General features: G+C 36.7%; 8 protein-coding genes across 8 annotated transcripts; 3 read left to right on the top strand and 5 right to left on the bottom strand.

The window, feature by feature from the left end:
- Positions 1 to 190: 190 nt before the first annotated feature.
- On the top strand, positions 191 to 1,129 carry TSR3 (ribosome biogenesis protein TSR3; the record flags this gene model as incomplete). Its single annotated transcript, XM_056225647.1, has 1 exon — positions 191 to 1,129. The coding sequence occupies one exon, from the start codon at positions 191 to 193 to the stop codon at positions 1,127 to 1,129; it is 939 nt and encodes a 312-aa protein (XP_056079445.1).
- Positions 1,130 to 1,438: 309 nt separating this feature from the next.
- Positions 1,439 to 4,276, top strand: DNL4 (DNA ligase (ATP) DNL4; the record flags this gene model as incomplete). Its single annotated transcript, XM_056225646.1, has 1 exon — positions 1,439 to 4,276. One exon carries the CDS (start codon positions 1,439 to 1,441, stop codon positions 4,274 to 4,276), a length of 2,838 nt encoding a protein of 945 aa, XP_056079444.1.
- A 154-nt stretch (positions 4,277 to 4,430) lies between these two features.
- Positions 4,431 to 5,186, bottom strand: UTP23 (rRNA-binding ribosome biosynthesis protein UTP23; the record flags this gene model as incomplete). The annotated part of the gene is made up of 1 exon (XM_056225645.1): positions 4,431 to 5,186. The coding sequence occupies one exon, from the start codon at positions 5,184 to 5,186 to the stop codon at positions 4,431 to 4,433; it is 756 nt and encodes a 251-aa protein (XP_056079443.1).
- A 732-nt stretch (positions 5,187 to 5,918) lies between these two features.
- On the bottom strand, positions 5,919 to 7,355 carry YSP3 (putative subtilisin-like protease YSP3; the record flags this gene model as incomplete). Its single annotated transcript, XM_056225644.1, has 1 exon — positions 5,919 to 7,355. One exon carries the CDS (start codon positions 7,353 to 7,355, stop codon positions 5,919 to 5,921), a length of 1,437 nt encoding a protein of 478 aa, XP_056079442.1.
- Positions 7,356 to 7,777: 422 nt separating this feature from the next.
- On the bottom strand, positions 7,778 to 9,412 carry ALG6 (dolichyl-P-Glc:Man(9)GlcNAc(2)-PP-dolichol alpha-1,3-glucosyltransferase; the record flags this gene model as incomplete). The annotated part of the gene is made up of 1 exon (XM_056225643.1): positions 7,778 to 9,412. One exon carries the CDS (start codon positions 9,410 to 9,412, stop codon positions 7,778 to 7,780), a length of 1,635 nt encoding a protein of 544 aa, XP_056079441.1.
- A 380-nt stretch (positions 9,413 to 9,792) lies between these two features.
- RRP6 (exosome nuclease subunit RRP6) lies at positions 9,793 to 11,994 on the bottom strand (the record flags this gene model as incomplete). Its single annotated transcript, XM_056225642.1, has 1 exon — positions 9,793 to 11,994. One exon carries the CDS (start codon positions 11,992 to 11,994, stop codon positions 9,793 to 9,795), a length of 2,202 nt encoding a protein of 733 aa, XP_056079440.1.
- Positions 11,995 to 12,698: 704 nt separating this feature from the next.
- On the bottom strand, positions 12,699 to 13,574 carry PHO80 (Pho80p; the record flags this gene model as incomplete). The annotated part of the gene is made up of 1 exon (XM_056225640.1): positions 12,699 to 13,574. One exon carries the CDS (start codon positions 13,572 to 13,574, stop codon positions 12,699 to 12,701), a length of 876 nt encoding a protein of 291 aa, XP_056079439.1.
- Positions 13,575 to 14,449: 875 nt separating this feature from the next.
- On the top strand, positions 14,450 to 15,403 carry IZH2 (PAQR-type receptor; the record flags this gene model as incomplete). The annotated part of the gene is made up of 1 exon (XM_056225639.1): positions 14,450 to 15,403. The coding sequence occupies one exon, from the start codon at positions 14,450 to 14,452 to the stop codon at positions 15,401 to 15,403; it is 954 nt and encodes a 317-aa protein (XP_056079438.1).
- Positions 15,404 to 15,631: the final 228 nt, after the last annotated feature.

Below are 15,631 nucleotides of genomic sequence, written 5' to 3'. Positions count from 1 at the left end.
TGCAGTTGATTTTTTCTTTTTTTAGGTAAGACCGTTCATTTTCGGACAAAACTAGAGGATATTATGTGATGAGAAACTACGTAAAAAAATTTTTACTCGTAGATCGCTGCTGGCACCAGTTTATCAAACAGTTATATATGTGTACGTGTAAAGGCTTTCTAATATTGAATTTTTACAAATACTGAAAATAATGGGAAAAGGTAAGAATAAGGCGCACGAACCCAAAAATGGAAGACCACAGAGAGGCGCTAATGGGCACAGTTCAAGACAAAATCACAGGCGCATGGAAATGAAGTACGAAAACTCAGATAAGGTCAAGTTCCCTGTTAAGTTGGCTATGTGGGATTTTGACCATTGTGATCCAAAAAGGTGCAGCGGTAAAAAACTTGAAAGATTGGGTTTGATCAAATCATTGAGAGTGGGACAGAAATTTCAAGGTATTGTTGTTTCACCAAACGGCAAGGGCGTTGTTTGCCCCGATGATCTAGAAGTTGTCGAGCAGCATGGTGCCTCAGTAGTAGAATGTTCTTGGGCCCGATTAGAGGAAGTACCTTTCAATAAAATTGGCGGTAAACATGAAAGGCTGCTGCCGTATTTGGTGGCTGCTAATCAAGTCAACTATGGGAGACCATGGAGACTTAACTGTGTAGAGGCATTAGCAGCTTGTTTTGCTATTGTTGGGAGAATGGATTGGGCAAGTGAATTGCTGTCGCATTTCTCATGGGGAATGGGGTTTTTAGAGTTGAACAAAGAATTGCTTGAAATTTATCAACAGTGCACTGATGCTGACTCTGTAAAGAGGGCTGAAGAGGAATGGCTACAGAAATTAGAAAAGGAAACTCAAGAACGGAAATCCCAAGCTAAAGAAGAAGATATATGGATGATGGGTAATATAAATAGAAGAGGTGGCGGATGGCAATCAGACGAATCGGAAAGTGGAGGAAGTTCGGGAGAATCTGAATCCGAAGGTGATAAACAATGTGTTGAATATGACTCACTAGGTAATGCTATCTGTATCGATAGTATAAACAGTCGAAAATCTTTATCGGAGGAATCAGAAGATGAAGAAAATGATTTAGAAGAGAATAAAGAGCCTGTGAGTTATGACTCTTTAGGTAATTTAATCTGATAGGTGATTGGAAAGTGAAATTCTGTCTTTAATATCTATGTACCCTTTACATGTAATAATGTGATGATAAACTCGCATAAGTCCTGGGAGAGTGAATCGACCTCACTATTTTCGTACGTATTTAACTAGCGTAACACCTGCATTAATAGTTCTTTTTTTTAATTCCTTTTTTTTTACCTTTTGTCAATATTTTATGTATATCTAAAAAAACCAAACTACAAAAAAGGGTTCCAAATTGATAAACATGAAAACATAAATATTGATAATGCAAAAGTAAGCAGAGGAAATAGAATCCCATCTTGTTAAAACATGGTATCAACACTAGATTCCGTACCTGAACCCCAAAATTTTGCACCTAGTCCAGATTTTAAATGGCTTTGTGAGGAGCTATTTTCGAAAATTGATGAAGTTCAGGTTAAAGGAACCATTGGAACCGGTAAATCAAGATCGTTCAAGTATTACGAAGTATTATCGAATTTTGTTGAAATGTGGAGGAAAACAGTGGGAAACAATATATATCCAGCATTAATCCTTGCCCTTCCCTATCGCGATAGACGAATTTATAATATCAAGGATTACGTACTCATAAGAACTATATGCTCTTACTTGAAGTTGCCCAAAAATTCTGCAACAGAGGGAAGACTGAAAGATTGGAAACAGCGTGTAGGTAAAGGCAAAAATCTTTCTTCCCTTCTCGTGGAAGAAATTGCCAAAAGAAGGAGTGAACCAAATGGAAAAGCGATTACAATTGATGGTATCAATAGCACTCTAGATGAATTAAGTAAAGATAGGAGCACTTCTGGAAGAGGATTCAAAAACCTTGTCAAGTCAAGTCCTTTTCTACACTGCTTGGAAAGTATGAGCTTTGTTGAGTTAAAATATTTCTTTGATATTTTGCTCAAAAGTAGAGTGATAGGGGGTCAGGAGCACAAATTTCTAAGCTGTTGGCATCCTGATGCCCAAGACTATCTTAGTGTGGTATCTGATTTGAAAGTAGTAGCTTCAAAACTTTATGACCCAAGAGTTCGTCTAAAAAATGACGATTTAACCATAAAGGTTGGCTTTGCATTCGCACCTCAATTAGCCAAGAAAGTGAATCTTCCATATGAGAAAATATGCCGTGCATTACACAACGATTTTTTAGTGGAAGAAAAAATGGATGGCGAACGAATTCAAGTTCATTATATGAATTATGGAAAATCCGTACGATTTTATAGTAGACGAGGAATCGACTATACTTATTTGTATGGAGCAAGTTTGTCATCAGGAACTATTTCACATCATTTAGACTTTACAGATAATGTTAGAGAATGCGTTTTGGATGGTGAAATGGTTACTTTTGATGCAAGGAGAAAAGTAATTCTCCCATTCGGTCTTGTTAAAGGAAGTGCAAAAGATGCGTTGTCTTTTAATAGTATAAACAACGTTGATTTCCACCCCCTATATGTGGTGTTTGATCTCTTATACCTTAATGGTACTTCTTTGACGCCGTTGCCTCTTCATCAAAGAAAGGAATACTTAGAGAGCATCTTGACACCTGTGAAAAATGTTGTAGAGATGGTACGCACTTCTAGATGTTATAATGTAGAGTCAATAAAAAAATCTTTGGAAGTTGCCATCTCATTGGGTTCGGAAGGAGTTGTTCTAAAGTATTACAATTCGAGTTATAATGTTGCCAGCCGAAACAACAACTGGATCAAGGTGAAACCTGAGTATTTAGAAGAATTTGGAGAGAATTTGGATTTAGTAATAATAGGCAGGGACCCTGGTAAAAAAGATTCCTTTATGTTAGGACTACTACTCCTAAATGAAAAAGAAATGGATAAAAGGGATCAGGAAGTTTCGTCTGGAATCGCAAACAATTCAAAAAATGAAAACATACTATACTCACAAAAGAAAGTAAAAAAAATCCTTTCATTTTGTTCTGTTGCCAACGGTATATCTCAAGAAGAATTTAAAGAAATTGATCGTAAAACTAGAGGATGCTGGAAAAAAACGTCCGAAGTCGCTCCTCCTGCTTCCATTTTTGAGTTTGGCTCCAAAATACCTGCCGAGTGGATTGAACCTAATGAATCCATTGTTCTAGAAATAAAATCGCGCTCTTTAGATAACACGGAAACTAATATGCAGAAGTATGCTACCAGTTGTACTTTGTACGGTGGCTATTGTAAAAGAATACGATTTGATAAAGACTGGACAGATTGTTTTACACTTAATGAATTATATGACAGTAGGTCGGCCAGATTTAATCCTAGCTACCAAGCTGAAAAATCTCATCTTAAACTAGTACGCAAAAAGAGAAGGGAAGTACTAACTTCGAACACTTTTGACCAGAAAACGGAACAAATCCCAACTTCAATTATATTTGCTGGATTATATTTTTATGTTCTCTCTGACTACGTTACCAATGCATCTGAGGTACGAATCACACGAGGGGAGCTTGAAAATGCTATTGTGAGACATGGTGGTAGACTGATATATAATATAATTTTGAAACGTCATTACATTGGTGACGTTCGTCTAATTAGCTGTAAAAATACTACAGAATGTAGAGCTTTAATAAATCGAGGATACGATATACTGCACCCCAGTTGGGTGATTGATTGCGTAGCATATAAGAAGCTCATTCCGATTGAACCGTGCTATTGTTTTAACGTTTCTCAAAAAATGAGAGCAGTTGCCGAAAAAAGGGTGGATTGCTTAGGTGATAGTTTTGAGAATGATATTTCGGAAACTAAACTGTCGTTATTGTATAAATCACAGCATAATCTACCACCGCCAGAGGAAGTCGAGAGAGATGCTGAGGTCCAGGTTTTTCCATTGTTTCTGTTTTCCAATAGAATAGTATACATACCTCCCAGAAAAATTGGTATGAAATATGAGAAGACTTTAGAAATGAAGATTAGATTGTTTGGTGGCAAAATAACAGATCGACAGTCTCTTTGTAACTTAGTCATCATACCATATGGCGATCCTACTTGGAGGAAAGATTGCATAAAGGAGGTAAACGAACAAATTAAAGAGCAAGTAAAGGCTCTTGACACTATACCTAAAATACCTAGGATCGTTGCTCCTGAATGGGTAGATCATTCTATATATGGAAACTGTCAAGTTCCGGAAGAGGATTTCCCCGTAGTCACCTATTGATCGTTCATTTCGTAGAGGCTTAATTTATCAATGGTTTACTTAATATTATCGTACTTATAAACTTTAAATACTTCTGTGCCATTCAGCAATAAGAGTGAAGGAATGGGTGACTTTACTTAAAACTTAACCATCAGCTAATCTGGGAAGAATATCATTAGGCGGCTGTTGTCCTGTTTGTGATAGAGTTGGTGTGGCTTCCATGTTTTCTTCTTCTTCTTTTCTTTTCCTTAGAAGTATCTTCTTTGCCTCTTGCTTCATCACTTGTTGAGTAAGCCTTCTTCTTCTTCTTTACACTTAAAGGATTAGGAGCCTTTGGGCCAAATTTTCTTTTTTTGGTGACGGATTCCTTGCCTGATCCCTCACTAATTTCTTGAACTTTATCAACATTAGGGTCATTGAGACCTTTATACAATTTTCGTTCTTCGGTCATCTTGCTTGCCTTAGCACTTGCCGTACTAAGTGGTTCCATAACCATAACGGACCTGGTTAAATGGATTAACGGAACACCTGGGACATTCCTCAGCTTCCTTCTCAAACCTATGTCCTGGGAAGCAACCACATATCTATGTTTATTTGCACCATTGATGTCAACAACGCTTTCGATACAATCTGCGGGCGATTTTGGATCTTTGAAAGAGTGATTACAACGACGTCTTTCAAATTGTTTTGCCAAATCAATTGCGCCTTCATTTCTAGTTTCGTATAACGCTTGTATACAACACTGTGTGATCATAACCTTTACATCTGCTTGCAAGGTTCTTTTCAACCCACTCGGTAGATTAAAATTAGATCCATTGCATTCCAAAACAAGTTGATTATCAACTAAAACCTGATACGGCTCACGGAACTTAAATGTGTGACTGTAAACAAGAAGTTGTTTTCTATATGACTTAGCTCTCTTTTGACGCATGTTGAATGTATTTGGAACGCTTACAATAATGGGTTATAGTTGCCGTGATTACTTCGCTTCCAACTCAAATCACAGAAAGATTGTGCTACTGTTGTATAATTAGCATCTTAAAATTTTTTCTTCCCGAGGATCATCGCATCGCATGTAATTTTTTTCATTTTTTCACGTTTTCCTTTTAAGGTACTGATACGTGTAATCAATACAGTAAAAGGTAAGGTCATAATTGGGGTATACCGAGCTGAGATGACAAACGTGCGAGTTCAATTTCTGCTGGAGGGGAAATTCAAATAGAAGTAATAATTTGAGATGACTCTATAAAGGAAAATGTCAAATAGTTTATTTAGGTTGACTGTAACGGTGAAAAGTAGAAGTAATTATACACTCATTAATGAGTTTCAGTAGTCTGCGCAACTCAAGTTCGTCGCTTAGAGGATGTTTTCAAGGATACTCGATGTAACTTCCGTGTTTTCTAACCTTCTCAAACCCTATTCTATATGCCGCTAATACAAGATCACAATGAGACCATACGCCACGTCAACCTCTGTTGTGAACAAAGCTTTATCGTTATTGTTCGTTTAAATATGTATATATTTGAAACTCCAACTTATTTCTAGGCATCCACAAAATAGATTGGTGATTTTATGTATTGTACTTAAATCTATGCAGGCCTGCATCCAAAAAGAAAAACACTTGCCATAAGCCTTCTACATAACCATAATTCAAGATCGAAACTTACCAAAGGTCATCTAATATTTTACCGCCCCCATTGTATATTAGTCTGTTGGGAGTATTGTCACCGATATCACCTAGTACTCCATGCGTACTGAATTTCAAAACCTTTTCTTTCAATTCTTGAGGTGAAAGGGCGTTATCAAAGTACTCACTGTCTGGTGCAGGTTGCAATGACAAAAAGTAACTTAACATACCAGCAACATGTGGTGCCGCCATTGAAGTACCTGATAAACTTAAAGTTGCATTTCTTGAACCAATATAGGTGGACATGATATTTATGCCTGGGGCAAACACATCGACACATGTGCCCCAGTTAGAAAAGAATGCTCTATCATCACTGAATGTCGAAGCACCTACAGTAATGCTTTTTTGAGCACCTGCTGGCGAGCTAAGACAAGCATCTTCATTTTCATTCCCTGCTGCAATGGCAAAATGAACACCACTATCTACAGCTGCATCTACAGCCATTTCCATTGCTAATGATTTACTACTTCCTAAAGAGAGGTTAGCAGTCGATCCTTTGAATTCCTTACTCTTTTTCCTCGAGGATTCTATATGTTCCCTAGCCACATACTCTATACCTTTAATTACATCTGAAACCGTCCCTTCTCCATTTGAACGAAGAACTTTAACCGCTACCAATTTCGTATTTTTGGCTACACCGTAATGCTTCGAGCCAATAATCCCTGCACAATGGGTCCCATGGCCATTCAAATCAGATGCCTCGTCGTTCCCCGGTATGACGGCTCCCCATACAGCACGCCCTTCAAAATCCTCGTGCTCCGTATCAATTCCCGTATCAAGTACATACGATGTAACTCCTCTTCCAGCCGCATCTTCATATAAATATTCCAAATCTTGGCCATATTTTGCTTTCTCTCTGTGAGAAATTCTGTGTAATCCCCAGGGAGCGTCTTTCTGCATCGATGTGTTAGATAATCTTACCGTACTTTCCTGCTCGATGAACTTGATGAGTGGATCTTGCGAAACTAAATTAAGGATTTCGTCTGTGAAATAGCCTGCATAACCTCGAAATAAACCGTTTATATCAAAAGAGCTATCAATACCTCCAAGTTGCAAATCAGGTGCTATTGAAGAGGAGACCACTTCCAAAAATACGTCATCTTCTGCAAGCTTGCTTACAGAGACACTGTGTGCCTCTTGTACCATCTTTCTATGGGATTCAATAGACTTGATAGAAATATCCTCATTGAAGACTACAATATACCGATAAGGAATCAACTCTGTTTTGTGAGTGTTATCTAGCCCTCCCATAAGAAACCCCCCCGAATATTGTTGTCTCAAGTTTTTTAGAGACTTTGTATTTCGAGAATCATCAGTAATTTGAGTGAAGCGAACTATTTCGTCGAATTCAGGGATAATCATACATAGATTACAACTTGCCCAAAGTATAGGTAAGATGGTAGAGAATTTCATGTTTACTGCTGCCGAGTATTTGGACAAATTGGTAATTTGAACTCTGTATACTATAGTGCTATGTGATTATTACAGAGTTCAGACAAATTAAAAATCTTTATCTGGTACCATACATTTGTTAGCGTTTGTTATCAGTAACCGCCCTTCAGGGATCCGCCATTGCTCTGAAGACGCGAACTACGGCTGTCCAAAAAAGAGAGAGTAAGCCGATGAGCTGATAAAGGTAATAACCATTTTAATGTAGTGTTTGCTTTTCTATCATCTATGATGCATGTAACTCAACTACAGAATAACTACTAAAATACTAGTGTGATTAGAGATTATCTTTAGTATTAGCACAAATCTTTCATATCATACTACCTCCAACTAATACTGTGAAGTTATCTGCATAAATATATACACACATATAAGTTGAAATGGGCTTACAAGTCCTTCATCGATTTGCTACCGGAAGTAAATATCTTGTAATAAGACCATACCCAAAATATACTGAAGCAAGTGAACCCGACAGTACAGTTTAACAACACCCACAAGTCGGGGTATTTTGATGGAGGTGCTACGAAGAGATCTAAGAAATGATACAAACCCATAGCGATATATGTCCCTATGATAAAACTTTTCCAAACCACATTATAGGGTAGTAAACTTCTTCTTCTATAATCGCTATTAATGCTGCTAATAGAAGGTCCAGGAGTTAAGGATTTTGGTAAGAACCTGGGTGTAATGAAACTGAAGTTTCCAATCAACCAATTGCTTAGTAAAAAAGATACAGCATACTGCAAGTGAAGACCATCCCTTTTTAACAGCGGCCATAAAGTGAATAAAGCGACATTGTTTATCCAACTCACTAGAGATAGAACATTCCAATCAGTAGAAGAGTAAAGTAGTGTGATGGGTAAAAGAGGAACTAGTATAGTTTTCTCATGCACCTGAAAACTAAAAAGAAAGAAGGACATAGAACATGCGATTAACACGTATGGAAGAAGGTGCTTCTTTGGATGTAGCAATGTCATTACCATGGCTGGCAAGAAACCAATTACGGTGGCAACCAATGAGTAAAGTTGAAGTTGTTGTACGCTAAACCTTTCCTTATATTTAACGAATACATTTGTAACACACCAGAAATTTGCGACCTTATCTTCGAAGATGCCTCTGGCAAAAGGGAATATCCTGTGAATGCATTGGTAAATGTTCTTTAATCCTCCTCCCAAGAAATACAGTGGTGCAAGCATTAAAGCAAAAGTTGCCAGTGTTGCAAACGAAATAACTGTTAACCGCGCTATGTTAAATTTGGGGAATAGCAATGATCGGCTCAACAGATAAGCAAAAAAAATTGGCGCATAATACAATGCCATCTGTTTGAAGCAAATAGATAGTACAAAACACATTGCTGCCATAGCATAATATTCATCCAACAAGTTATTTATGGCATAAGCGGTAAGGCCAAGCATGACTGAATTATATTGAAAATGCCCATGATCGATGAGCATTAATGAAGGTTGGAACAAAATTGCCGATGCTGCAATAGATTGCCCTATGGGCGACTGGTTTCGATATCTACCGAGCCATTTGGTAAAATATATCACTGCTGGAAAGTAGAATAATATGTCACTAATAATGACAGTAGAGCGCATATATGTTTTCAAGCCATTATCGGGGGATTCAAAACCACGAGACTTGTCTAGAGCAAACCAAGATGGATTAAAAAACGATCCAATCAGACCTAAAAGATAGGAGTGAAAAGCTGTTAATGGTGGATAATCTAATCCCCAATACTGCAAATCATACCAGTACCATTTAGAAAGTGGTAAATGCTGTGTAATTTCCATCCAATGTCTTTGAGCTTCAAAATCACCGTGAAGCGGTGGACTACCTTTTCCAGAATATGGGCCAAGTCCAATCGTGCACCTCACAATGACGGCACATACAAAAATGATGTATTCTGGTAGCCATTGGTTTCCTACCGGCCTAAATGGATACAGGAAATCATACATTGGAGAAGCATAAAATGATTCTTCTGCTGGTTTATTTACCAGTAACCTTTTGCCAATGGCCATTTTCTATGCGAAGCTAGATTTGAATGTAACAATTTCGTATGCCGTCCATTCGAAGCACCACTTCTGTAACATAAACAATTACGTCTTATAATGTCAAACTATAATTCTCGCTAAATATTTAACACGCACAATATTTGAGCGAAGTGTCATCTTTGGAAAACTCAACTATAAATTTCCGGATAACCTTACGCTTTGTAACTACAGAAAACTTGCGCTTTCCATGATTGAAAAGATAATGAATAATACAGAATCACAAACAAGGCATGGGCGCGAGTACAAAGAGATTTACTTAAATGTCATAGAAATTTAATTTGACGAATGTAGGAGAAGTTAATTAGAATATAACAGATTTTATAAAAAAATACGTATGTTTACATAAATCACCTTTTGAAAGACACATTTCTACCTCTGGTGGCAGGCCTCTTCTTTTTAGCTGCTCTCGGTCCATCACTATCGTTAAACAATGGATCAGACCTTCTCTTTTTCTGTTGCCTTCTATTTTGGTCTGACTTACTAGATAGAACATTCGGAATTTTAGAATAATCTATGGCTTTTTCCCCCATTGTATCTTTCGCATTCATGGACTGTGTTCTATGGATATTTTTCTTCTTCAAGACAACGATATCGTCAGGATTTTCGATTGTAGCTGAATGCTTAGGTACGTCTTCCGTATTTATCCTCTCAATCTTCTTCACATTGGTAGGTAGAATGTGAGGTTTCTCTACTTCTAACATGCAGTCCTCCAAGTTTGATAAGGCGGAATTGAAACTTTGAGCTCGAGCCCTAATATCTTCAAACTTCACTCTATTTGGCAAACCATTATTTTTATATGCAATATCGTTTTCTTCTAACGGTAAAATCCTACCTAAGAGGATGGAAGGAGTAGCACCATTCTTGGCTCGACAGTTGGAAACGTTACTGTTGGATAACACTGAAAACCTTTCCATAATATCACGAATTTGAGGAATAGTTATAGCTTCTAAGGAAACTTCGTTTGTCATGGATTCAGAAAATGTTACTGGACTATCTTCTTTGTAGGTGTCCTTGATGTGTCTAAGCGAATTTTTTATCAAATTAACTAGTACTTTCGCATTTTGGCGAACATGCTCAGTTATGCCATTTGTCAATGAAATAACACCTATGACGTCAATAGGTGTATATGCGACAAGTGCAGCTAATAACTGGTTTGGCATAACAAATCTTGGTGATTCATCATCCCTTCTTGCTATAACATCTCTCCACTGATATAAGTCTTTCACTAACTCTTCCTTCTCAGACGTTATGTTGTACTGATACATCAATACTCTCCATGGAGCCTCCTTTTCGATTGGAGAATAAACTTCAGAAGAAGGTATCCGTGGTCTATACTTTGAATATTCAAACCGTCTTTTGGCAACATTTCTTGATTCATAAAGGACACCAGCTAACTTGTTTGACTCAATAAGCTTGTTTCTCAACTGGTCATATATATTCAGTAAAAAATGCGTATCTGCTCTGGCATAGGCGATCATGGGTTTAGAAAGTGGTCTTATACGCCAATCAGCCAGCTGATATTTTTTTGAAGTTTTGAAATTAGCAAAATTCTCTAACAGGTAGGCAAGACTATGTCTGGGAAGTCCGATCGCTTTGGATGCATGGTAAGTATCAAACAGACCAACAACATATAAGCCTAAATCTCGTTGCAGCCAAATAATATCCATGAAGGCACCGTGAAAAACTTTTACAATTGACGGGTCCGTAAAAACTTCATTTAGAATATGTAAGGTTTCACGAAGCTCTAGAGTATCAACTAAATAGTCTTTTTCCCTTGTGCTAATTTGCATAAGGCAAACGATACCATAGTATGACCTATAATCATGATGCTCAAGGTCAACAGCAATCTCTTGTACATTTTTCAGTTCCTCCAACATTGACTCAAGTTTTGGCATTGTGTCTATCCAAATTGGTTCTGAATCATTCCAAGATTTAGAGGGAATCTCCTTCCTTATCTGAAGAATGTTTGAGCCATACTCTTGATGGTCAATTTCATACTCATAAGGGTGGGGGTAATGACTGGGAGTATTATCATCCTCTTCAATCAACCTCAAACTGTCAGAAAGAGGCTTCAATGCATTTGGCTTTTCCTTAAGCAAAGGTATGAACGGATGACTTTCACTGTTATCAATTGGAGTTTTGAACTTTAACTGAGGTTTTTCGACTCTTTTCGCAGGAGACAAGTTCTTTTCTGAAAAGTCGCCTAAATACTGAAGATCAGCACCGTTAGGCTTTGAGGTCACTGCACGATTTAGCTTATCCAACGAATGGTCTGACATTTCTAACAGGTTATCCATTATATTTCCAAAGTCATTCCACAATCCAGAAATATCTTCATCTTTGAGTTCAAACGATTCGTGATGCTCATCAATAGAAAGTATGATTTCATTTGCCATATCCGCAAGCTTATCCGACTTTGATTTCAAAACTTTACCAAACTCCCTGTCTAGATTTTTGTAAAAGTCCACATCTTGACCGGCTAACGAAGAAGCAGCCCTGATCACATTTACTACTTTAGAAAGAAGCACATCTGGATTTTGAGAAGCCATAACGTACGGAGTTGGTGCTTTTTGATTGTTTAATCTTCGCTCCTCATATCTGTCTTTAAAATACATGAACAATGTAACAAGTGAAAAATTTTCCGATGGCCTAATATTATTTATCAACATAATAAATATTAAAACTCACGTGATACTTTTTCAATTTTTTTTAGTTAAAATAATATTTTTGTACTTTTTTTTGTTTTTTTTATTTTTTTATTAACCAAATATTATGTATATGACTTCCGAACTAAATTTATTTACTAGAGGTAAATACTTTTGTTAATGAGAGGTCTTTTTTAATACCTGTAGAAGTATGTATTATTGTTACAGTTCAAACAGTACAGTTTTTTTAGCGATCTTTCAAAATAATTAACAGTGAGTGAAATTATAGGTGGGACACACGAAGGACCGTATTAGGTTACGTGCATTAGCGTTCTTGATACTACTCCTTTTCTGTTTTTTTGTTTTTACTATCCTTGTTGAAAGAAGAAGAGCGTGATGTTGTGATATTATATTTACCAGGAGACAATTAAAAGATATTATCCTTTCGTCGTCAAAATATTAACAATATTTGTTTGTTAAGTTGAATGCTGCCGATTGCTTATTACACACACACATTTTTATAGATATACACGAATATATTTATGTATGATAAAGGGTCTGTAATTTTGCTCGATAATGATTGATATAGAAAACTTTACGATGAATATTTAATCAGGTTTTGACCGCTTGTGATATGTATTTGCGTCTTTTGCCTCAGAGTTTCGTTTCTGTGAATAGTGGTTAGGCAATGATCCCCTTTGTTCATTAATTTGAGGACCGCTCTCATTGTCCTTATCAATATTGGACGGGAGAACATAATCAATTTTCTTACTCTTATCTGGTGAAGCGTTAAAGGAACCCACCAATTGAACTATTCTTCGATAATATTTATCCAGGACATTATATCCACTTTTTGGACGATCAGTATAGGAATAAGAATCCAAATCAAAAGACCCTAATGCGTTTTTATCTATGACAAATTTTTTCTGTTTTTGTTCTATACTACATAACATAATGTTATGATCCCTCGGAATAATTCTATAATTCACTCTCTTTAAAAAATCGTTCTCTAGTATATTCAATTCATGACATCGTACACCCCCAACCTTAGCATAATGTGCATTAGTAGAAAATGAATCACACAAACCTTTTGTTGCGATTGTAGTGGCTGTTAATAAGAACCTATGGGCTGTCAATGAATTTAGCGTGAAATCAGGATACGCAGTTTGTAGCAAATCAATATAATAAAGTGATGTCATAAGCACACAATGTTCTAGAGAGGAAAATTTAGTCAGTCGTATAAAATAGTTGAAAATTGATATGTTAGGTGGAATCTTGGAATGGTATCGCGTTAAAGTAATTTGGTTTTCAGGTATCTTAGATACGGAATTTTCATTGATTGCTATCAATGATACTAACATCCGTGATATGAGTACCACAAGGTCAGTTCTAGAGCATTTATTGAAATCAGTGGGTAAAATTACTTTTTGAATCCCCTGATCCTCGTGCATATTTTCGGAAAGGTCTCCTACTGTACTCTCCATGATTTCTATAAATCTTCGAAGAATATCCTTGTCTTATGTTATCCTGCTTTGATAAACACTTATAAAAGAAAGGGTTATCTGCCTTTCGAAGTATATAACTGATTCACTGAAACACTATTGGTAGCAATGCAGATAATAAATTGGAGTATAAAAAAATCTTAAGAAGAAAAAACAAACAGTAGCTATGATCTGTTAAAGAGAAAGGAGTAAAAGTTGCAATGTGTACGGATAAGCACCTTTAAACTAAAATGGCTATTTATGACGGCTTGGGGCATTAGATTAGAGAAAAGCCAATATATGCTGAAAAACTTCCTGAAGTTCGAATCCTTGATTCATCAAATGAGGTAGAAATCCTAGGATAAGTATGGAAAGACTTATGGCTTGTTCAAATCTTGCAACCGTATGTCTTTCCAAGGTGGTTACAGTAGTCCTATGCTCATTTTACAAGTTTAAATTTGACAATAGTTGCAAGCACGTTCGCTTCATTCATATTTTCCATAGAAAGCGGACTCAAATTTGAAACCGCATTTTAAAAAGAAAAATTCAACTGTATGTTGAAGGTTTTGAAGGAATGCGACAATTCATCAAGAATACAAAAAGTGTACTAATAACTTGTTTCCTCTAGGGTAGCACTAGCTTGATTAGGCCAGAAATTAAGTATCAAAGTTTTCTTATTTACTTTGAGTAGGCTAAAAAATGGAAACTCGGGGTTAGTAGGCGGTCTTCCGTTGTTGAGCTCTTTTTTTTTTTGGAAATCCAACATCTCTTGGAATAGTTGATTAGAAGTAGTATTTAGGCCAGCGTTCCTTGACTCAAATGCATTAAATTTTTCTGTGGCATTGACTATGATGCATGTTAGAAAAGAGTCATTCCAAATGTCAACTTTATTAGAGAGGACCAAGAGTGTGCAAGAACTGAAGAAGAGAGCTGCCGGGAAGACATCCGCAAATCCCGCAGAGGTCGCAGAAGCAAAAAAAGTGCTAAAGAGGCTGTATAGTTGGGATGAAATTCCAGAATGGCAAAGAGATAATGACTTTATTCTACATGGGTACGTAAGGGAAACTAGTAGTTTTATCGAGACTTTCAAAAGTTTGTTTTACCTACATAACGAAAGTGTCAATATTTATTCACATTTAGTCCCTGCTCTTGGGTTTTTCACTGTTCTATTGCTAGATAAATCAACTATCAAGGTGTTTGAAACCACTACGTGGAAAGATCATGTGGTAATTGACCTCTTTTATTCGGGGGCATTTGCGTGTTTGATACTGAGCAGCTCATTTCATTGTCTAAAAAGTCATTCCTTAAGAATTGCTACCTTAGGTAACAAGCTAGATTACCTTGGAATTTGCATACTGATTGTCACATCTATGGTCAGCATTTTATTCTATGGCTATTACGAAAAATTTTCTTTGTTTTGTCTATTTGCGCTTATTACTGTCAGCTTTGGAGTTGCGTGTAGTATAGTGTCGCTAAAAGATAAGTTTCGGAAAAGAGAGTGGAGACCCTATAGAGCTGGGCTATTTGTTTGTTTTGGGCTATCTTCAATCGTTCCAATTTTTAGTGGTCTTTACTGCTATAGTTTTTCAGAAATTTGGACACAAATTCAGCTATTTTGGGTGTTACTCGGAGGCGTTTTATATATAATCGGCGCTGTTCTTTACGGAATGAGGTTTCCTGAGAAGGTTTGCCCCGGCAAATTTGACATTTGGGGGCATTCTCATCAACTTTTCCATTTTCTAGTTGTTATTGCATCCTTATGCCATTTGAGAGGTTTATTGAACAGTTATGAGTTAGTTCATATTAAAATGGAAAGCGGAATTATCTCTTAGATATTTGGGATTTCAAAAGTACTTATTATTATATAGATAGTAGTTTTTAAAGTTGGAATAAGAACAGGTTTCTAGATGTGCTTAAAAGAGCAAAGGAATATATCCTCCCAGTTATACAATTAAGTATAAAGTACTTCTCAAGGAAAGGAAGAAGAAGATTGCCCCATTCTCATATGAGCTATGATTTTGGTGATGAGGAAGATTCTTGCTCCAGGCATGATTTTGTAA

This window comes from Saccharomyces mikatae (assembly GCF_947241705.1).
Source record: "Saccharomyces mikatae IFO 1815 strain IFO1815 genome assembly, chromosome: 15".
In the NCBI taxonomy this organism is placed as follows: Eukaryota; Fungi; Ascomycota; class Saccharomycetes; order Saccharomycetales; family Saccharomycetaceae; genus Saccharomyces; species Saccharomyces mikatae.
Note: the sequence above shows the minus strand (reverse complement) of the source record. Positions and strands in the feature narration are given on the sequence as shown.